The sequence below is a fragment of the Apteryx mantelli genome, chromosome 3 (genome assembly GCF_036417845.1).
Source record: "Apteryx mantelli isolate bAptMan1 chromosome 3, bAptMan1.hap1, whole genome shotgun sequence".
In the NCBI taxonomy this organism is placed as follows: Eukaryota; Metazoa; Chordata; class Aves; order Apterygiformes; family Apterygidae; genus Apteryx; species Apteryx mantelli.
Genome location: NC_089980.1, coordinates 90,036,692 through 90,059,852, shown reverse-complemented (window position 1 = coordinate 90,059,852; position 23,161 = coordinate 90,036,692). Strand labels below are relative to the sequence as shown.

The 23,161-nt window shown below is 38.7% G+C and overlaps 1 protein-coding gene across 4 annotated transcripts in view; it reads right to left on the bottom strand.

Moving 5' to 3' along the window:
* PREP (prolyl endopeptidase) overlaps window positions 1–23,161 on the bottom strand; it is a 112,083-nt gene that overhangs the window by 19,265 nt on the left and 69,657 nt on the right. For all 4 annotated transcript variants that reach the window (XM_067293920.1, XM_067293919.1, XM_067293918.1 and 1 more), the window contains one exon: window positions 389–525. In XM_067293920.1, the coding sequence (XP_067150021.1) occupies window positions 389–525 (137 nt within the window). The remainder of the gene's footprint in view (window positions 1–388; window positions 526–23,161) is intronic.

The following is a 23,161-nucleotide window of genomic DNA, read 5'->3' as shown; positions in this document are numbered from 1 at the left end:
AACCCATATTGTACGCACTTCAAGACAGAATCATCTTTCCTCTTTACCAATTATACAGGAACACAGTATGATTTTGCTTCTGACTTAATCTCCTCAAAAGTATAGAATTAAAATACAGCTAAATTTTAATTATTTACACAGAATTAAATATTTATTTTTAATATTTAGACATAGATAATTGTGTAACTCAGTGAAAAGCAAACCTCCTATGTTATCAGTTCAGCAGAGGGTTTAAATACCTCTTTAACATAATAGGCCTATAAGCTTTTCTAGTGAGCTCACTGACAAAGCAGACATTACTGTGCCAGACCCATAGTCCACCCAGTCCCATCTGTGACAGTAGTTAATACTGGATGTTTCAGAAGAAGGTATAAGTTTCCCTGCTTACCTGTAGCTTGGTGTAATTGAGATGTTGAAGCCTCCATAACCATACAAAAAGGCAGGATGAGAACCATCCAATTTAATTCCTTTCTTGTGAATAATAAACATTGGGATCTTAGTACCATCTTTGCTAGGGTAGAAAACCTAAAAGACAAAAGAAGAAGTAATCTGAAATGCTGTTATTGCTGTAACTCTCTGTTACTGCTGTAAACAAGAATCAGAGGTGATCACTTATATGCTATACAGCAGGTACAACTTCGTGAGCAGACTGTGCATTGATTGCTACAGCCTCTCCCCATCATTTTATATTTGGCCAAGACAGGTTAAGGAATGGACATCACCTGTTTTGTTGCTCGACATCTCTGGAAAACATGTCAAAATGAGACAATAGGAAGGGTAGGACTGTAACATTTTTATACATCATATCCATCAATTTTACATGCAAGCAGATTTAAAAACCACTGCAAAAACAATGCAATACTCTGCAAGAAAAAAAATGTTATTACGAAAACACAAGAACCCCATAGTCCATCAGACATGAAAGCAACAAAGCCTGAGCAGGGAAGGAGAATGATCAGAAATAAAACAGATTTCTAATCTAAAATTTTAATTACTAAAAATTTCTAGTTTTTAAAAATTCAAAGTTTCAGATGCTAGAGCAGCAGTCAACAGAGAGGATACAAACTCGTGGTCAGGTCATGTTTTAGGGAGACCCCGCTAAAGTTTACATTGATAAGAGCAGACTATGTGACTCCCAAACAAGTATATAAAACTCTAAAGGGTTGCTCTTATACTGCTGAAATCATGGAGAATTCTTTTCCTGCAGTCGATGCAGCAGTCTTCACTTGTAAAAACATAAATTTAATCACAACTAGGAGGCCAAAGATATTTAAAAAGTCACAGTATCATATATTTTGTAATAATACATTTGCATTAACAACATTTCTCAACAGTCACTTCCACACACCAAGTTCAAGTCAAAAAAATAAACTTTGAATAGCTTAAGAAACTGTGTATCATCACACCCAGTGAAAACAGCGAAAAGGAAAGGGACTACTGAACACTGGCATATGCATCATAAATTCACAAAAGCAAGACTGTACCCAACAAAAGTGCTTAAGAATTGCAAACAGCACACATACAATAACCCAGATGATCAGCAACCCCAGCTATGCAGATTCCAGAAAAGGCATTTACATCTGCTCATAGAACTGACTCTCCAGTTAGGCCTTAACTTAACCGCTTAAGTTAACAAAAATTAAGGGTATGTTTATCTTGCAGTGACTGCAGCTGATGTAGAGACACCTAAGGCTGCACCTCAGTACTGTTACCAGCATTGCCGTGGCAGCAAAGTGAGTTTAAGCAGAACAACTCCCGTGAGGAGTAGGGTACAGATTTGCTCAGTAGCCTGCCAAAAACTCCACGGGATCTTTCCATGGCACTAGCCATACCAAGGATACTGATTTGAAGTTGGTGCAGGTTTGCCAAGCTGTGGTTTCGGCACTGTATGCATACCCTCCGCCTGTGCCTGACCTCTGAATGTAAGCATCCAAACTGCAGGCATATCCCAAGGGAGGAGCAAGTCCAGCGAAGGGCTACAAAGATGATTAGGGGACTGGAGCATCTCTCTTATGAGGAAAGGCTGAGAGAGCTGGGCCTGTTTAGCTTGGAGAAGAGAAGGCTGAGAGGAGATCTTATCAATGTGTACAAGTATCTGAAGGGAGGGTGTCGAAAGGATGGGACCAGACTCTTTTCAGTGGTGCCGAGCGACAGGACACGAGGCAACGGGCACAAACTGAAACACAGACAGTTCCATCTGAACATGAGGAAAAACTTTTTCACTGTGAGGGTGACAGAGCACTGGAACAGGTTGCCCAGAGAGGTGGTGGAGTCTCCTTCTCTGGAGATATTCAAAACCCGCCTGGATGCAATCCTGTGCAATGTGCTCTAAGTGACCCTGCTTGAGCAGGGGGGTTGGACTAGATGATCTCCAGAGGTCCCTTCCAACCTCAGCGATTCTGTGAGGCAAGTTCAAACCCTCCAATTTTGCCTCCAGAGCAGTCGGCTGCTGCGCAGCTCCAAAAGCAATTGGCATTTAATGATCTACTTGGGCTTCCAACCACCCTTTGCTATTGGAAGGATTGGTCAGGGCACAGGAAGGGCATTACAGTAGACCTGGGCAGCTACAGCTGCAGGAGCGGGATAAAACCACCACAGCGCAATGGGAGGGCTCGCGCGGGGGCAGGGAAGTGCTGTATGGCGGACAGGGTAAGCACGCCCGAGTGCATGCAGCCGCAGCGCAGAGGCCCTCCCTGCTCCTTCCCTTGCTGCCTGGGGGCATGGGGAAAGGGCAGGAGGAGCTCATCGCCCAGACTTCGCAAGGGCCCTGTGTGGTGGAAGAACAGCTCATCACACGCGCCTGCTCTCTGAGGGCTGCAGCAGAGCTGGCCTGGGGGTGGGAGCAGAGGGCAGGGCCACCCCGCACTGGAGTGCCCACCAGCCTCGCTTCCCCTGCTCCTTTCTGTGGCATAGCTTGCCTCCAAGGGTCATCTTCAGCTCTGGCGTAGCGAAATTATGATCGAGCGAAATCAAATACATGTTCAGTTTGACTTATGGGGGAGAAGGGGAATTCACTGATCAGGACATACAAACTCTGGGAAGAAATCAAAACCTGCTGCCATTTGACAGCTGCTCAGGCGATCCCCAGGATGGGAGGTGTGCGTGCATGTGTGGGGGTCTAGGCATCGGTCAATCTTTCCAGGTTGTCTCAAGGAGCACTTCACCGCAGGGTGATAACACAAACCACAACGGATACTTTCCTAATAGCTAATGGATTTTCAGGCATTGCTTAGTAGCTACAACCAGGAGTGCTAACACTGCAAACCTGCCCAGTAAGACAGCAGAACTACCCACTGGAGATCACCTCCCAAAAACCCAGGGTCCACGTAGCATACACTTTCACACATGCCCTTCTGCTACTGTCACAGCACTAGACAGACTTAAAAGCTAAATTCCATGCACACACAAACTGGAATTGCCTAACAGAACTCAATTCACTTCTGCTTTTGATGCATGCATCTATGTGCACATTCTAATTTAAGATTCAGTGTGTCTTATTTTGACATTCAAACTAAACTTCATGTGGGTGTGAATGCAGTTAACTGCCTGTCCCAAAGTTCTGGTTCACTATTTTTCATTGCTTTTTTAGCATCATTACTTACAGCTTCTAGTCTAATTAGAACAAAGCAGAAGTAACAGAAGAATGACATTTTTATCATTTAGTTGCATGCTTACAACCTCTGTGTTTTTAAAGGACACCAAGACCTATCATGTTTTATAAAGCACACAAGATCAACAGGATCTATTTTTATAACTAATGAACCAAAACAGTAATATGATCCTCTGCAACACATTTATTCTGTGCATTGCCTGCAACATGAAACATAGAAACCCACATGGCATGTTAAAAAAAAATCACATTGAATTTTAGTTTAATGATGGCTAAGGAAATATGAAATATTTCAAATAAAACCATGAAGCCTCAGGAGGTTTCAGGAGAACATGTAGGCATATTCCAGGTAAAATTCAGTATTTCAGTCTCATCAGATGCAACTTGTAAAATTTCAAAATAAGAGCCTTAAATAATTCTTGCACAGGTGAAATCAGTGTTTCCAGCTATTGCCACAATGACATCTTTACCCACAAAGTGCTCATCAGAACTCATCACAGTAGAACATAAAAGATTTTCCTTTTAACCATATAACATGTAATATATACATAACATTATATATTATAAATATAGAATTATTACATATTATATAATATACAATGATATAATGTAAAATTGTGTTATATATAATATTGTATATATAATAATATATGATATAAATATTCAGTTGGTAACCTGGAAAGGGCAAGCTCTAAAGAGAAGAATTTCCCATGATCGTATTTCATTCAGTTGAACACTCCAAACAATAAAATATTTGAGACAAGAAAATTGTTGGGGCTAGTGATGAGGAGTTCCAGAGAGACTCCACTCTAAGACGTTATCAATCACCCCTAGGCGTTGCTGGCAATTTATGCAAAGTGAGCACCTGGCCCTCCTGTGTTTCCAGTAAGTTATTGCTGGTGGCCAGTCACTTTCTGATGATTAAAGGATACCACTAATTTTCCTGCCTCTTTCTAACCAAGTTTTTTTTTTTTTTTTTAAAGAAACAACTCTGAAAACTGATTTCAGTAGGGCTTTTATCATCATCTGTTACAATTAAGTAGCTTTCCATTAAATGAAAATGCAACAAAGAAAAGACGCATGTCAAGGTGACACTGCCATTTGCAATTTAAGTTTTCACTCCTCCTGTCTTTGCTAAGATAATGATTACCTTCCCTCCAAGATGAACAAACGGGAGGGGGGAAAATCAATTCAGTGAGACACCAAGAAATGTGAAGCTATTTAAGCTTCTCCAAATAGACTATTTTCAACAACTGATTCAATCTCACCTTTAAATTAGGTGCTATCTCTGAAGTAAGTCCAATGGTTTATTCATGTAACCAATAAAGGGAAGTCCTTCTATCTGAAAGATTAAGGTAAACTGGAAAGGGCAAGCCCTAAAGGGAAGAATTTCCCATGATGGTATTTCATGCCTAATTTTAGAAGCTGACAGCTTTTACAGGAGTAAATGCTCATAAAAGGGTACTACTGTTTTGTGCTTTATCACAGCTAGGAGTGATTCACTTGCACTAGCCACATTGTATTACTCATTGCTCACACACTTTCAAATAAAGACTCTCAATGCAACTACAGCCATTAGCACCCATAAGAAGCGGGCGAATTAACAAAGTGATTCTGAGGGCAGAAGGACTAAGGACAATGTTTCAGACACAATATTATATGCATGATGAAACTCTATATAACTAATATGAGAGGGAGGAGGGAAATGCTAAAAATATTTTCAATCTCTAGCAATGCACCAGCAATGCGGTATGGTTGTTAGGGTACTCTTACCACATGCAACCCTCCGTGCTATTCTAGGAACAGTACAGCAGTACTGTTGGAGCAATACAGCAACCCTGGTTGAAGTGTAATTTCAGCTCACACTAATGTCCCTATCTGTCACACAGCAGAGGGATCTCAGTGCCAGAAAGAATTAGTTTAAATTCAGATGCTGGAACCTGAGGCGTAAATTTATAACCCCTATTCTTAACATGACCCAGGAACACTGTTTGCACACTTACTCGTGAATACAAACTACATTAAGCTATATAAGCTACATAAACAACAATCTTTGTTGTTGTTGTTCTTCACTGCATACATTTTTTTTCATCTTTATTTATATTTTACATATAGATATATTTTATACAAATCTTGGTAATTCGAAGCAGTAACAATATTTTACACCCAATTTTCACCTCAAAAGACACTGGAAGTTTACTTCTAAAACAGTTTACAGAGTAAGTTCTACAAGTAAATACAGTTAATGGCTGAGTGATATGATCTGTAAATTTACTTAGGGATTGAGCAGAAAAAAAAAAAGTTCTGTACATTCATTCCTGTGGAGGTCATTGTTTTTCTAACTATTGCTTGTTTTGAAATATGCAGAATTTGTTACAAGAATCTTCACTTAGAGAATGGGAGAATAATCAGCTGGTGTTGTAGATATAAACCTTAAGTCAAAAAAGTTCTAAGTTTATCCACTTCTGCCCCCGCAATGATAAGACGTGTCCTCTCCTCCACAAGTAGGCAAGAAAGAAGGCTTGGAGTATTTTAGCTTTTGAACAGCTAAAAGGATTTGAAAGAGAGAGGTTGAAGATGGAGTTTTTCTCTCACTTGTAAATAAAAATAATGCACTATTATGCATGCATATTATGCACTATGCTATGCACTTCTTCTGTGAGTAAACATGAAATCAGTGTCTTTTAATATTAAAGTGATACAATCACCACAATAAATAAAATGAATCTGCCTGAATACTCAAATTACATCATATAGCTAAACATACTTAAGACTACTGAAAAAAATGCAAATTTCCATTTTTTTTTAATTCTGTCAGTAATTTGTGAGTATTCAGGTTCACTTTTTCTCTCTTTCAAAGATGTTTTGCCTGCTTACACAATGGAGAGACTGAAGGACAAAAGTAACCACAATTGTCGGGGTGGGAGGAGGGAAGCAGGTATACCCGAAACCACCTTACCTTTACCAAAAAACCCCAACTCCCCAAAACACTCCAAAGCAAAAACCCCACCCCAAATTTATACAGATTTAAAATTAATGTTATAAAGGTAAGATTCAATACAGGTTTCAAAATACTGCTGTAGAACACAAAATAAAAAATAATCTTATCTAAACAGATCTAATACATATATTTTTAAGCTGTGAACAACATACGAATGTCTAGAAACCTTTTACAGTTTTTCTGACTCTCTCATTAATGGCAAAGAGAGTTAAAATCCAATTTAAAAGTGATTAGTTTGGCTTTTCAGAAAGAATTATTTCCTGCAGGTAATACATGAATTTTACATATGAAAAGAAACATTGATTTCTGGAAGTTGAAAACACCTCTAAGTCACAGTAGGCTAATTATCTTAGAAAGCCACTACTGATTCTAAAAATGTCTCTTACAACCTCTCTTTCAAGATCAGTTACTACATACCAGAGATATCTATTCTTTCCATGTCTTTGTGTGCTTGATTAAAACCAGGTAAGAGTCACACTTGTCATCAGACTGACACCAGCTGTGCTAAATGCCAAAGAATTTTACACAGTGTAACAAAAAAGGCATGTAAATCATGACTGAATAATCCTCATTAAAAATGTGTGTTCATTAATTTAAATTTAGAAATACCAAGATGATGCCTTTAAAATGAGTGCTGTTTCAGTGTCTTCTACTACAGTTTTATTGAGATAAACCCCTTTTCATTTGAAACAAATACAGAATGTGGCGGTCCTGTGAAATTTAACAGCTGTTTTCTGCTTCTAGATAAGAATGTCTCCCCTCACATAAACCTGCTGTGATTCCACTAGCAGCCACCACTAAGTTATACGTATTTAGCACTACATTATATGTAGTGCTAAAGAAACACAGTATTATGCTCAGTCTTAACAATAGGTATGAGCGAAGCAAGTACAGCTGTGTTGCAGCTGATCAAAGGGAATGTCTGAATACCTTCAATTTCTGTGACTTCCAAAGAAAGCCTTTAGTAACTTCTGGAATTAGGTCCTAGGATAAATGCACTGGCAAAAACAAGCCATATTCACCTACTTGATTTTTCTCCTTCCTGGAACTGCATTTTATGTATCCAGTTTCACATAAAACACTTCCCTCATTAATTATGAAATGATGATTTTTCATCAGATATATGTTAACTTTCATGTTTTGAAGTTTTGGAAGAAGATGATAAGGAATTTGTAGTAAATTATGCCATGTCACTCACATTTTCCCAATCACGCACCAAATGCTTTGTTAAAGGCTCACCAGTCGAAAAATTCTATACAACTATACTAGAAAGAAGACTGGAAAAGTAAACATGAGTGAGTAGTCCCTGGAGAAAGTTTTTATATCTGGATGGTGGCATCAGGGTGTTCAAATCTGTAATTAGGTACAGAGGTAAATGGTGCCTGAGGCTGAATGATGCTATATAGCAACACCTCCCACTGGTCCCACTGACAGATCCTAAGAGCTGCCACTCAGCACTTCAGAAAGGCAAGTCCCGAAGAGCCTACCTTCACACTGGCAAGTCTGAAAACCTCAGCATTGGCAGGCAGAGAAAAATCCTCTCCCTCACTTGAGATGCCAGGGCAGACATCTCATTGATTCCCACAGAGCCAAGACTCCTCCCACGTGCTGCCTTGGACACAATCTTGCCATATTCCATTCAATCCCCATCACCCTGGACATTACAAAGACACTGATCTGGGGCTGCAGACTACATAAGAAGACTATATAGCATCATAGTAGCATGGACCCAAGTATAAAATGACACCAGAAGCCACTGCCCAATGGACTGTTCTGGCATCCAGACAACGGCCAGGTATAAGAGAAGCCCTCGCTAACCACCAGTTTTTGTATTCACACATGCATGATGGACCAGAAGTCAGAAGAAGCAACGGAGAACTATTACTATTATACAGCAGCTCCATGGGATCTGAGGTTTTCTTTCTTCAGAGGGGAATCCTCATACATCTTTTTTAAGCATCTTAAATTAGCTTCAAAGCAATCCTGTGCTGGTTGTAAAGCTTGCTTAATACAGAACTGGACAAGGGCCAAAGTAAAAATTTACACAGGTAAAACCCAGAAAGAACACCCACCACAGACGATTGCAAAAGCATTATGAAAATAATCAAGAAACCTTTTAGAAGAAATTGTTTCACCGCCCACCCACTGGGACAAAAAGCAGCCTCATGCTGACGGAGGCAAAGTGCCAGGAGATGGTCTTGTAGAAGAAGTCCCTCGTTAGTAAGTTTAGCTGCCTAGCTGCAAATGACTGCTGGAAGGGATCTCACAGGGCGGTGGGAGGAAGAGGGGGAAAGGCAAGAGAAACACACAGCTGAAAGTTCAGAAATCCTGCAGGGCTGGCAAGGCAGAAATTCTTTTTGAATCACACTATTTTCTTCATTAATCAAAAGGCTGCAGTCCCTTTACATAAAGCCTTAGCAGTAAAATGGATCCAACCAGTCTCCTGAACTCCACTTTTGCAACTGGATAGACGTGCTTGCTCCTCTCTAAACATTCATTCTCTGCACCTTTTGTCGCAATCTCAGAGCCTCCTTCAGCAGAACAATTAGCACCTGTCACATAAAGCTATTGCTTTTCTCTCATCATTTCATCTGAGAGGGAACTGAGTGCACAGCATGGAGATACATATTGGACAGATCTAATTTACCTTTTCATATTGTTATTTTAGGTTAAATACACATTGTACTCAGCCAAAAAAAAGTCAAAAGGGGCCTATGAAGTTAAGGTCTCTCTCCTGAATTACCTCTGTGCTTATGTATTCAAGAAATATATTAATATGAAGTAATATAGCATGAGATAACGAAAAGACTGACTCAATGGAAGTAGCATACCATTATAAATATAAAAGTAACAGTTGGCTAGTGCAATTTGCTTCATTAAATTAGGCTTTACTTCATTGAAGAAACTGTTTTGACAGGAGACAGTCACTATAATATCGTGTAGGCATAAGACAACAGAAAACACTGACTTTTACCTTGTTGAAAGTCAATTCAGATTGTAATGATACTCACTATGGGAATAAAGGCACAGTAGCAACTTACCATGGGGTAAGCAAGAATAACAACTTAGGTTAGGCAAGCTACTCCATAATAACTGTTCTTATTCAAGGCTTTATGCTGTGGCAGATGCACACATCTAATTGGACATGCTGAGAAACATAATATAAAGAAACATAAAATATTCAATACTCGGAGTGACCAGCTAATTCAGCTTTACTGCTTCTGAAACCTAAGCTACCTTACTCAGAACTTGCTTGGTTATCTCAATATAGCCCCACTATAATGCTTGTACCAGCCCTAAAATCAAAACGATGACCCGCCCTCCTGCTGGTTTTGATCTCTAATGCAGAGGCATCTAAATTGTACAAGGTGCTCGAATTTCACTTGTAAACCGGCATCCAAAAATTCTTGCACAGAACAAATTCAGTCATGACACTGATGATTAGCAAACCACCCAGCTTGTGTCAAGGCCCCAACAGGACCCACGGATTCCACTTGTGTTGCCAAGAAGCTTGATTTATGACTTTCAATAGCTGGACAATTTCAGAAAGGCAGAGCATCCCTTCTACACTAGAAAATCATACCCTGTTCGTACATGTCAGGTTGGCTACCCAGGAACAAAAGCACCATAAATCACTAAACATTTATAAAAAATCTGCACATAGCTAGTACAGCACTGAAAAAATAGATGATATTCTTCATTTCTACTCTTTGGTTTGAAAAGAAATAGGGATCATCTACACTGGACAATGCGTGTTTCAAAATCAGTCCCAGACTGCTTATCTTGTGAATACTTATCCTGATGAGCTTACTGAAAAAACAGGTCACTTAAAAGCATGTGAAGCACTTTCACTTGAGGATTCTCACTCAATGATTATAGTGACAAATAATTTAATTTCTGAGATTTGAGCTTGAATTTAAAGTTCCCGACTTGTACCCTACATGATTTAAAAAAAAAAAAAAAAAAAAAGAAAAGCAGCACCATAAAAAAAATCCTGAAGAACGATAAAGGATAAACTAAAGACCTAAAAAATGTCTGGAGTGCTAGATCAGAAGAAAATAATTCTAAGGATCAGACACTATTGATTTCAACAGTTGTCTTTTGGTGACCACCTCCTGCTGTGGAGACGGTACTTCAGGCTCATCTATTGTTTTCAGATTTGCAGAGCTCATTAGATGATGAAGAAAAATTGCACAGTGAGTAGCAGGAAGTAGAAAAGAATGATGACTCTTTGTGATCCTGCTGTAACAATATACTCGGGGAAAAAAAATTACACCAAAGCTAGTATAATGCAACCAAGCAAAAATTTCCTTTTATGGTCTCATTCCCAGACAGATGACATAACAAAGCTTTAAAGTACTTCATAACAGGAACACCAAGAAGTGTGTTGATGTGCTTCCGTAATATTGCTGGAACAGAGCAGGAGAAAAATGAAGAAAAGAAAGAATGCCACACTTTAAAGCCGTAAGATTACAGACAGCTTGCAAGAATCTTTTCTTTCTTGGGCAATATGTAAACAACATGGTAAAACTCAACAAACTTTTAAATGAATCAAAAAGATGACGACTACTAATAATGACACTCAACAATCAAGTGTCTAACCATCTACAAGTCTAGCTTCAAATCAACTTCTGTGAGTTCTAACAGTTTAAGAAGCTAGTAAGTGGAAGGAAATGGCAGGGATATTCCTGATGGCAAAATATTTCCTGCATCTTGCCTATTTTCAGCCATTAGCAATGATTAGAGGGCACTATTAATTTCGAAATTTCAAAAGAAAGAAATTTCAGCCAGATAAACTGGCTGAAAAGCAAGCAATACTTGTCAGGAAAAATTTATTTATCATTTTTCCCCCTATCTGCGAGAACAAGAAGCCAGAACTAAGGAAATCATCTATTTCTTGATATCATTCATCTAAACAGTTGAAAAACTAGTTGTTACGAATATTAATGTTACTTCTAACAGGCTTCCCTTGTCCCATAAATTTCCTGGGAGATGTATCAAGGACAGAGCAGAAATAATTAATCTAAAGAAAGATGATATTCTATCAGTACCTCTGCGCAGTGCTGATAAAATCAAATCAGCTGCTAAATACAAACTACATTATCCTTAATAAAATTGTCCATTGATGAATTTGTACTGGATCATAGGCAGACAAATCCCCAAAGAAAAAAAATAATCTAATTAGTGACTGAACTGTTTCTGGGTGAAAAGTACATAACTGCCGCCTGCCTTCCTATTCTTTGAAACAAACATTCATGTGAAATGTGCCAAGATTTTGTCATTTAAAACATTTTGTTACTTCTGGTCTTCTACTATTATTGAGGGCAGGTAAGAGAGACATTTCCTGAACAAACCCACTCATATGAGTGTTCCACATACACGAGCTGACAACCGAATCTCTGGAAGCTTACTGAACCATTTTGTATTTAATCTGTCCTATCTTTTGACTAGTAAATGACAATGTGAGGGAAAAAAATAGCCTGTCTAGATAAAAAGCTATTGAGTAAAAAGCTTTTAAACTCTGCCTTACCTGTTATTAAGCGCAAATTTCTGCTGTATTTAGTATAAATGGAGACTATGTTGTTGAAAGCCTCTAAGAACATCAACACATTATTAGGAGGTTTGATTATGCCATTTTGGTATCTGCCAAAAAAGGACATGACAAAGCCCTTTGATAGAAATGAGAGGTTTTTGGAGAACCTATTTACCAAAAATTGTTTTCTCTCAGTACAAACTGAACTGCTCATAACTATTATATGACCATCTTGCTTAATATACATCCTTTTCTAAGGTAACCGTGTTCACAATGAAAGCAAGAGTTACCACTTCACTTTACAATATATGCTATCATCACTTAAAATGCAGAGTCTGCTCCTAGAAGTAGTCATGAAGTCTCATTCATTTTGCAGAGGCGCCAGGATTACAAAAGACTTGGTTACACTAAGTCTGAAGTGAGTCTGTTTAAGATCTCTGCAACATTTGAAACTGCTGTGTTCCATTAATAGTCATCACTCCAAACTCCACTTGCCTGTTTTCCACTGCGATGATGAACGTTAATTAACAAACAAAAAAACCCCCTAATCCACCAGGCAGTTTTGGCCTTGGGTGAGGTGAGCAAGTAGAAGTTTATCAGGCTGCTGTAATACATATTAGAATGTAGTAATGTAGTAATACATAATAGAATACTTATTTGCATTTTTCATTGGTTATAAATATTACTAATTATACTTTGTTTTTGATTCCTGTATGTAATTAATGCATAGTTATTAGTATTAATCTTCTAAACACATAATTTATTGCTCTGTTCTGCTTTCAAGCTGTGGTGGGTATGGGCCCTGCTATGGCGTGCATTTGCACAGCACTCAGCACACTGGTGAATGTGGCACATGACTAAGACTCCAAAGTGCTGTGATAACACAAGTAAATAAAGAAGCAACAACTTCTATTTTCTTCTCTGTAGGCTGCTGTACCACCTTAAATCTCTCTGTATCAGTTGTATGTCATGCCTAGTACATGACTGCATTAACTAGTTGCTAACTTGCGCATGTTTAGAGTCACAGAGCCTGCAGCTCTGAAATATAAACCTCCCAGTTCTGCCAGATCCACTTCTATTCTGAAAACACCCCAGTTCCTTGGTAACCTACAGGGACATCATTCAGAATGAGAGATTCATCTACTAGAAAGTGTTTAAACAGAATATGGAACTGTACGGAAACTTAATTGCTAACAGGAAATGCTGCAGAAACGAGGAGAGAAGGGAGTATTTTTTTGGAAGGAGGAAAAAGCGGAAGGTAAAACTACCTGAAAAAATAGAATACAATCCAGTAAGGCCAGAAACACAACATACTGTACTTTGGCAGGCACGATCACCTACAGAATGGGGAACAGCCATCTAAAAAAATTATTCAGGAAAGTATTTTGGAGTTATATATAGTACATGCCAAACTGAACAAACGTCTTGTTAGGGAAAAGGCAAACCCTATATCGGAACATATAAACAGAAGTCTCTCACCTGCAAGACATCTAAAATAATCCTTTCTGCTGTATTCAACATTTGTAAAGCCTCAGATAGAATACTGTTCAGTTTTAAACATGGCACATCATATGGGGGCCATCAAAAGCGATGCCAGAGGAAAGAGAGAAAAGTTATAGGAGGTCTAGAAAATGCAGTCCACTGGAAAAACTGAGCATTATTCTAATGAAAAAAAGGACTGAGGGGATATGCAGTGACAGTCTCTAAATATGCAGAAATTTGCTGTAACTAGATCTAACTACTGTAACTGTCTTCTATGTCTATGAGGGACAAAAAATAATGGATTTCAACTGTAGCAAGGGAATTTAGGTGGGATTTTATGGAGGAATACCCTTCCCCCCGCAACAAAAAACAAACAAACAAAAGACCACAAAACTTTTTAACAGTAGTGTAGTGAGACACTGGGACAGATTGCCTACGGAGACTGAAGGTTTTTAAGCACAAGTTAGACCAGGCCAGATCAGACTGGAATGATACAGGCAAAGGTGAAGTGCCACAGAGCCCATGACAGATGAGCATGCTCTAGCCTCAGTAGCCCGGATGGCCAGCTCTGGGATCTATGCACATGCCATTTTGCCACTGCCCTCCAGTCACGCTTAAGCACTGCAGCTTCTGCCTTGTCCCAGTTTTCTGTCCTTTGATTATTACAGCAGACAGCCCAGACTGTCTGTTCCCAATTGCAACATCACCTGCTAGGCAGTAACAGCTGGTTCCCCTCTTCTTGCATGAAAAGCCAGTATGCTGCCTCTTGGACTGCAATGAATTAGATGTTGAGATCCTTTTTCCCCATACTTTATATGATTTCAAGAAGAGAGGCTTCAAATCAAGAGAAATGGAGAAGACAAAGTGACTGAAAGAGAACAAATATCTCCCTTCTCCCTGCCTTCTAGCATACATAAAACCATAAATCATTCAAGAGAGTCTGAAAGCTATCTAGCGAGTTCACATATATGAGAATAAAATCTACAGCAACAACTGGTGAGAACAGGGATACATTCAAAAAGCCAACACTTAACACTGTATTAGCTACACTTCAGAGAGAGACGCATGCAAACATATTTCAGAGCATACACATATATATGTATATTATGTATGTGTAAACACCTATAAACATAGATTGCTCAATATCATATCCACAAATAGGATGAGCTTCACTAACGAGTACCATTATTGTTGTTTTGCAAATCTGCTCTAATTTTAAAACCATCAGGTTTCTACCTCCTGTGGCAATCAGAGACAAATATCTGTGTATATAACTCTTACTAAATGCGAGTCCTCTTCTTTGAAAACCTAATGCTATTTAACACTATTCAACAAACCTACATGATACTGTTACCACAACACTGAAGAAGTCATTGAACTTGCATCAGCATTCTGACAAGCCTGGTTGTCTCAGTGGACTGGTAATGACATTCAGGGCATCTTCCTGCTAGATCAAAGGTTTGAATGTTGGCCCACATCAATGGTGACTGAGGACTGCAATCATCTAATGACCTCTTACCAGCTGTGTGGGTAACACCAATGACTGCAGTCCCAGAGAGATGTGTCCTCAGTACAGCATTATCATCCCAGTTTCACACCCTCCTGGGTAGGCTCAACTAGGCAAAGTAATAGGTGGGCAGGATGGACAGAAAAATCTCCACACTCACAGAAAAGTGCTCCTGCTCTGAACAGAGCATGCAAGCAGTTTGACATTTAGACTCAACAAAGGGACAGGGAAAAGAAAAGTGGTAGTTATCACTTCTTTCTTTCAGCAGAGAACTTTCATGCAGTCCTTAGTCTGGTGAAACTTTCCAGTTTTTATGACTGCTTTGCCTGAGCAAGAACTCAACAACCACAGAGAAGTTACAGAGCAGGGTTTTCTGTGGAAGCATCCTGTGTTTGATCTTCCATCATTTTTGAAACGTGATGGTTCAATTTGCACTATACAAGACACACAAATACCATACTGATCAAAAAATAGTGTTTTGTCAGCATTTAATACTGTTAAAGAAATTGGTGAGAGGTGGAGGGGTGGGTTTTTATTGATGGTAAAGTTTTATCAACTGCTACCTGTGTAAAAGACTAATAACTGTTTTGAATAACATTTTTCAGACCACTTCTGAAGACTCAACCCTTAGGATCAGCAAAAAGAGGAGTAGCAAAACACTGTCATTAAAACAGTGAACTGGATCAAAATATATCCCAAATGCAACGCTTCATCAATATATAACCATGGACAAATCACAGTCTGAATGTTTCTCCCCCTGCAAAATGAAGTTATTAATACTCACTACTTTTGAGGAATAACACTGATAGGCTTAGACAAAAGGGGGAATAAAAGTTGAGAGAATATTCCCACTGAGAATCATTAAATGGAATTTTTACTTATCTTGTGAGTAAGAGAGTTAATTAAAATAGCAATGTGTTCATGGTTAATTACTGGAGGTGAGATCAATCACAGGAGTGAATATGAAAGCTGGGGAAAAATAAGTGAAGGGAAATATCTTCAGTGATTTTAGAAAGAGGACAAAGAACTACTGACATTTGCACTACAACAATAACATTTTCATATTAATTTGTTTGTATCAGCAAAGAACCTACCTACTGAGATTCTTGGAAGTTTAAACACACATATTCATTTAAAGTGTCTGAGTGAATGAAGTCTTTAATCTTCTCTCCTGATGGCAAAATGTATTTAGTCATTTGTTGTAAAAATCAAAACTATTTTTATTCACCAGTAACAATGCAATCATTTAAGACCTATGAGGCTGTAAAACAATCCTTCAAGTTTCCATTACAATTGTGCAGGCTCTTGTAGTATAACTCCTGTGTATACGAAAGGATTCTCTACATCAGGTTCAGTGGTTACAGCTCTGTTTTAATCCATGTTACTTCAGCTTGTGTTTTAAGAAATTCTAAGAAAGAAATGGAGCACAGAATACTTGGAATTAAGTATACCAACTAGCATCTCTATTCATTAGAAGAGTGGAAGACCACTGCTAGTTCAGACAAAAGTTCTAATGAGTAGGCAAGAAGAAGAATATTTCACAATGGGTTTTAGTTCAGCTACTAGCAATCACTTCTCCAGCAGGCATAAAACAAACAAACATTTTTATATCATCTTGAGTAGGAAGGTTCTACAGACCCTCTGTAGCATTTGAATAGGTTCTTCAATTCCCTGTACGTGTCGCAGAAAAAGAAACAATCTAATTATTAAAATGTTGGAACTAGTGAATCTCAAAGCCTATACGATGATCCAGATGAACAGAGAGACTGGTATTTTAATATTAGTACCAGACATTGTGTGGTCTAGTATTGTGCTAATTCTTCCTAAAAGCTGTTCTTTGCTTCTCCATTCCAAACCACAATCCCATTGTTCAGTGTTCTGCTGAACAAAAGCTCCCAACATCCTAAACTGTGCAGTGATCCTCTGTTGTATGTAAGAAGGGGATAAAACAACAGCTACCCTAGACATTTAGACCTTAAAAGAGGATTTCAACTGGATCAGTAAAGAAGGCAATACAATACCCTATCACTTTAACCTCTTACCTGGAACACAGAGATTTGGCTCCTATTCCAGACAACAGGGGAGTATCATGTCTGCCAAAATTATTGCTGTGAATTATCTGAAGTACACTACATGGGGCTGCTTAAAATTAAAGGGGGTAGAGCCATCTGCTACTACTCTGCTTAGGAATAAGGATTTCAAAGTTCAAGAGTGTGTAAGGTCACTGTGGGGAATTCTTCATTTGTTCACAGATACTCTTCTAGGCATACAGTCCTTCACACTGACAATTTCCCTCTTAAAATGGAGTGTATTGTGGCTGTAAATACGTATCATTTCTAATACACAGTCTCTTGGCTTTAAAGAAATATAGGGCCTTAAAATTAGACGATCCCATTTGTATTTAGTATTTTTTCACTGATCTGCATTTAGAAAAAGTAATGGCAGATTAAAGTGGTGTTTGCATCAATCATGTCAGGACTGTAAGAAGCTAAAATCATATAGGCATAAAGCCAGTAGTGCCACAGCTGTTGATGTGATTTTGGTGATGTCTTCCAGATTATGACAGTCCTCTTGGTGCCCAAAACACCATCATTGTCAAAATACTGGCAGAGATCAGAGGCGAAGACTTTGGTGATCTCCCTGGGAGCTGTGATGGAAACAAGCAGCTAAAAGGGCTGATTTCTCCTGGAAGAGGGCAGGTGTCTGCCACACTGTGGCAAGCGCTAGAATTGATAAGTTTCTTCATATTTGCTCCCCTTCCCCCAGTATATCTTAATTTTCTTCCTCACTGCAACACAAAACCACAATGAAATAAGAGGAAGAAAATAGAAACAAACAACAATAAGCAACTTGTTTCACCAAAGTATTAATTCTACCCCCCCTATCCCATTAGATTGAGGCAGGATTCAAACTCCAAATAGTATTAGAAGCAAGAAAGTTCAACTCCTCAAAACTCAACTCCCTTTAGGCTGTGTTGGATTCTCAGGAGGGAGAAGAAAATGATGCCAAAACAACTTTTCCCTGAAGAAAAGGAAAGAATTGTCTCTGAACAGAATGAATGTAAAAAGTACAAGCCTTCCTTCTCTGTTACTGAGAATGTTTTTTCTTAACAGACATAACTGAGGTACTGAAATTCTCTCCAACTCCAGTAACTTAGTCACATACATTTAGTAAAGGGAAAGAAACAACAGTAAGATCATCTCTATATCCACACTGAATAAACAGTGATAGTGTCAGTTCTTGTTTTGCTTGGCAGGTCCGACTTGCTACAACTTTCACAGGACACTGATTTTCCATGCTGCCTTCTATTTTATTTTATTTCAGCGAGTGAATTTCATGCTCATCAAATGACACACTAATAGCAATGGCACAATCCAGGAATAGTGTGGGCAGGTGCTGTGCACAAGTTTCTCCCACAGCTCTGCCAATCAACCTCAAGTCTGACTCATCTTCTCTCAGTGTTATATTTTCCTGAAACACAGATTAACAATTGTGCCAAACTCTATGGTGTGAAGTTCTGTTAGGGATTAGAATGACTGTAGGCTAATTTTCCCTTATTAATGACTCATAATTTGAAATCGGTGCTTTAAGAGGTTGAGGATGGGGGTGAAAGGCTGAACAATAAAATAATAAATTACTTATGAAAATTACTTCCCCTATAAATTATATAAATTTTTGCAAAAGAAAGAGGAGGCAATTCATCCCAGCCCTAAGAAAACGATTATCTTTTTTAACAATCATCCTTCTTTCATCTCTGCAACAGTATCTAAGCCAGCAACTGCTTTTAAATCAAACTAAGTTGTGCCATGAATTTTACAGCTCTTTTGCAAGAGCTAACCCAAAATGCATCTGCCAATAGCTACATCTATTTTTGGTTCATCTCAAACTATTTTAAGGACAGTACTGGAAGGTATTCAAAGAATGGCAAAAGGAGCCAAACAACATTTTAATTGTTGCCATTTCAACACTGCAATCCTGCATACCAGCATAAAAGTAGGTGAGTTCTGATCCAGGACAGAAGTCTGTTTATCCATGATTAAGTGCCACCGTGAGGCGTAAATATGGAGAGGCACGTAAGAGCTTAGTTGGCAAGTTTGTAAAGATAAAACAAAGACTTTTTATTTAAAGCAGCAGTTGAGTTATTTATGCAGTAAACAACTTACGCAAAGTGTTTAGAGTTTCCTGCAAAAATATTTTTTTCTGTAAAAAAAATCATGGATTTAGGCTACTTTCTGATAAAGTCAGCCATTGTAAAGGAAGAAACTGTGCACAGAAACAAACCCACATCTCAGAAAGCATTTTGTAGAGAGAAGTTATTAACACTCTTTAATACATCATTTAGCAAAAGTAGCCAGGATAAATTCTTGATGTGTGGCAAGCTTTTTAAACAGTCTTGATTTTTCATGAAGGCCACATTGATAGTTTTTTTAAGGTAAGGGCATAGACACGAGCTACTGCACAGTAAGTCAGGCTGTGAACTTGCAGTTTGTCAGGCAGTCAAAGCCAACAACCTACGGGCATGCTCATACCCTGGTGTAAATGCCAGGTACTTTGAAACAGCTCACCCTTCAATGCAAAATGGGTTGGCTATTTGTTCTTACTTTCGGTTACCAAAGGGTGAGAACATACTCTCAGGTACTACAAAGCAGCTGCTCTGCCATAAATTTATATACTGCAGTAAACCTTATCACTGGTCCATATTTCTGCAGCAAGGAGTCTCCAGAATGCTTTACAGTGATCCAAAAGAGCAAAAAACAGGCACTGTGGCATTTTCCAATTGTCACTACTTAGGCTTCATATACACATGACACCTCATACTTCAGTTCAAGTCCTCTCAGTTATGTTCAAAGACTGCTAGAGAACAACAACTCATTAAAGTTTCATATATGCTATTCAGGCAAAGCTTGGAAGACTGCTAGGCTTAATGCATATTTCTTCAACTATATGAGAACAAAGGAAGAACCTTGGGGGGGGGGGTTGTGCCTTTCATTAAGGACATTGATCAGAACATAGGCAACAATATTTCTCTTTACCACTTAGTAATTCTCATGGAAATTAAAATCATGAAATAAATTCCACAGTGTTATTTATTCTCCTGTAGTTAACAATTTTTGCCTGTCCTCAATATTTTTCTTGTGTTCTTAATTTTGAGTTTCTTTTATGATTGCCTGAAATGGTTGTCTAAGTTTTGAAATGGCTATGCAAGGCTATCATCTAGGTTGCCAGACAGGCATAAATTGCTTTGATGAGCTGCCATCTCCCTTTCCCTTGCAGGGCAAGATTAGCTTTAGCAGAAGCATCACACCTGGGGCGCCACAAATGGCAGTGAGGACTGGGGTCAGCACCAGCAGGCTGGGTTACTACAAAGATGACCAGGCAGTCCCAGGCCTGGCTTTGGCGAACAGTCTCTTTCACAGCTCGATGGAAACTGCTCCATGGACCTGAATGATATGGGAAAGCAATTTCCAGGAGGATGCCACACTGAGATAGTTTGTGATAAAAGCAATGGGCAAAGACTCCCAATTTTTGAATGGTCCAAGGCAAAACTGAATGGGTAGAAATCCAAGAGTGCTCTTTATGAACATAGACCCCAGGATAACTACACAGGTCACATTTCCCTAAAGCTGGCACTGAGCAGGAGGGAATAAGGGGAAAGCCATAAAGCAGTTATATTGACTTCCACTCCATTATAACCTAGGGTGAAGCTCTGCCAGTGGTGCAAGGGAGTGAATGTTTCCATGGGTATAGCACAGTGTGCTTCCTCCTTGAAATTATCTGTATTACTATTCTACTTTGCATTAATTTAGCATGTAACTGATTTAAATGTAAAATAAGATTTTCATTCTCCAGACATTTCTTTCAAAAAATATGTGATTTACTAGAAAAATACATTTTCTCTAACTTATGGCAAGCCCTTCTAAACTCCTTTTATTATATAAGTATGTGTTCCATTACTATCCCCCTGAACTTGATAGCAGCATTATAACCATATTATGTTCTTTCATAAAAAGAATGCTTTTTTCTTTCTCTTTTTCACCTCACTATCCCCTAAAGTTATCCTGTGGAAGTCCCTGCAATAAATTTGAGTGAGGCAGTAACAACACACTCTCTGTGAGAACATTTTTAGCAAACTGTCCCCTACATAATTCATCTTACTGTCTACAGATGCAGTGACAAACAGATGGGGTTGTTCACGACAACCTTGTGCACAGAGACAGTACCTTCTTTTTGCTTTTACACAACCTATGTCCTGTGTATGTGCCAGATGCTAAATTTAAAATAAGAGGTTAAGAAAAAACCCAACTCTCCTTTAAAGACTCCAAGTCATGTGTCACCATGCCTAGTTATCATTTCTGCTACATAATTTCACCTTGTTTCAAGGCTGTGCTTACTTAAGTTCCATTTCTAGGCACTAGATCTTGTTATACCTTTGTCTATAGAAAAAGAAAATCCTCTATACCACCCTTACTCTTAGCCTAGGGATGCAAAATCCTGTATTTAAAATAACCAAACCAACCTCAAATTTTTCTTCTATAAATTGGAGGGATTAAATACGTTAAGCCTCACAATGTGATGGCTGGTTTTCCAGATCCCTAATTATTTCAACAAAATTCTATTAACTCTCTCTCAAAGTTCCATATTTTCTTTGAAGTCCAGACCAGGGTGCAGTATCCTCTCATGGGCTTACCAAAGCTTTAAGTGGCAAAATCTACTTCTTATGTATATTTTGCACAATCCTTTTAGCTACAATATTTGTGATTGTGTCAAAGCAGTTGTCTGCAAATGTCTCCACTCATTTCTCCCCATGCCGAGTTCTGACAGAGCCAGTTTGTAGTCTATCTACGTCTGCCATTTTAACTCTACTTGTGCAAACTTCTAAATCAAGATGCCTTTGTTGTACCAAGGCAAAAATAGCCTTTAGGGGAATTTGAGCCTTCGACGGTTTTATAAACCAACCATACAATCTTGCCCTCTCAAGAGGTAGCAGGTATATTTGACAAGACCTGTTTTTCATGAAACCGTGCCACATAGGATAAATATTTTTGTCTTTTATTTCTTTATTCATGGAGTCCTGAATCAATCATTAGAACCTTAGGAAACAATTACATCACAACATTACGCAGCAAAAACTACTATTCATTAAGCACTGCATCAGTGTCCCAGGGATCTCATCCCTATGGTACTAGGCAGTGCACAAACAGAAGGGTAGCAGATCAATAGAATGAAATGGCTTGTGCTGAGGATCCAGTGTCTTGTCCAAAATGGTTTAAACATCCGACATTAAAAGCTCTCAGACGTGTACAATCATTCCCTCATAGAATTTTACATTAGGAATGTCACTTACACTTGCTCTATCAAAGTGAGGTGCTCTGAGTGTAATCACACTGATGCAATAACAAACATTATATACTACGGCAGTTCTTGGAAAGGTAGACAGAATGGGAAATTCTTTTACAGTATGAATGAATATGATTTTTCTACTCATAGCACTAGATATTTTCCTGCTTTCCTTCCAAATGATCACAGTTATTAAGACCTTTCATAGTTTGACATCTGCATGTTTGATGCCAGCTATGAATGTACAGATGCGTTTCCTTCTTTCCTCCCAATTTCTTCTTGAGTTCTTAATAGCAGAGATCCACAGTGAGAATTCATGGCAAAAAAATGCTATTTTTTACAGGGGAATGGTAGGAGCAGAGTGAGTTTTATTCATGTTTACCACTTCCCACTGGGGGCCTGGAATGGTGTAGAAGTGCTGGGAAAGAGACTGGCTATTCCAAATATTCTCTACTTCTCCAAAGCCTCTTCAGCCTTACCCTACTACACACTTGCCTAGCGGAGCTATGCTAAGTTGCCCTGATGGAATAAATATATTACCATATGGAAAAGCAGCAGCTTGATGTTAAACCAGTAAAGGCAAAGAATATCACAGCATGGGAAAAAAAAACCCAGAACACAACAGTTGCAAAGTCTCATAAGAAGATGGAGGATTGAGCCTGCTGGGTATCTCCCAATCTCTCTCTAACA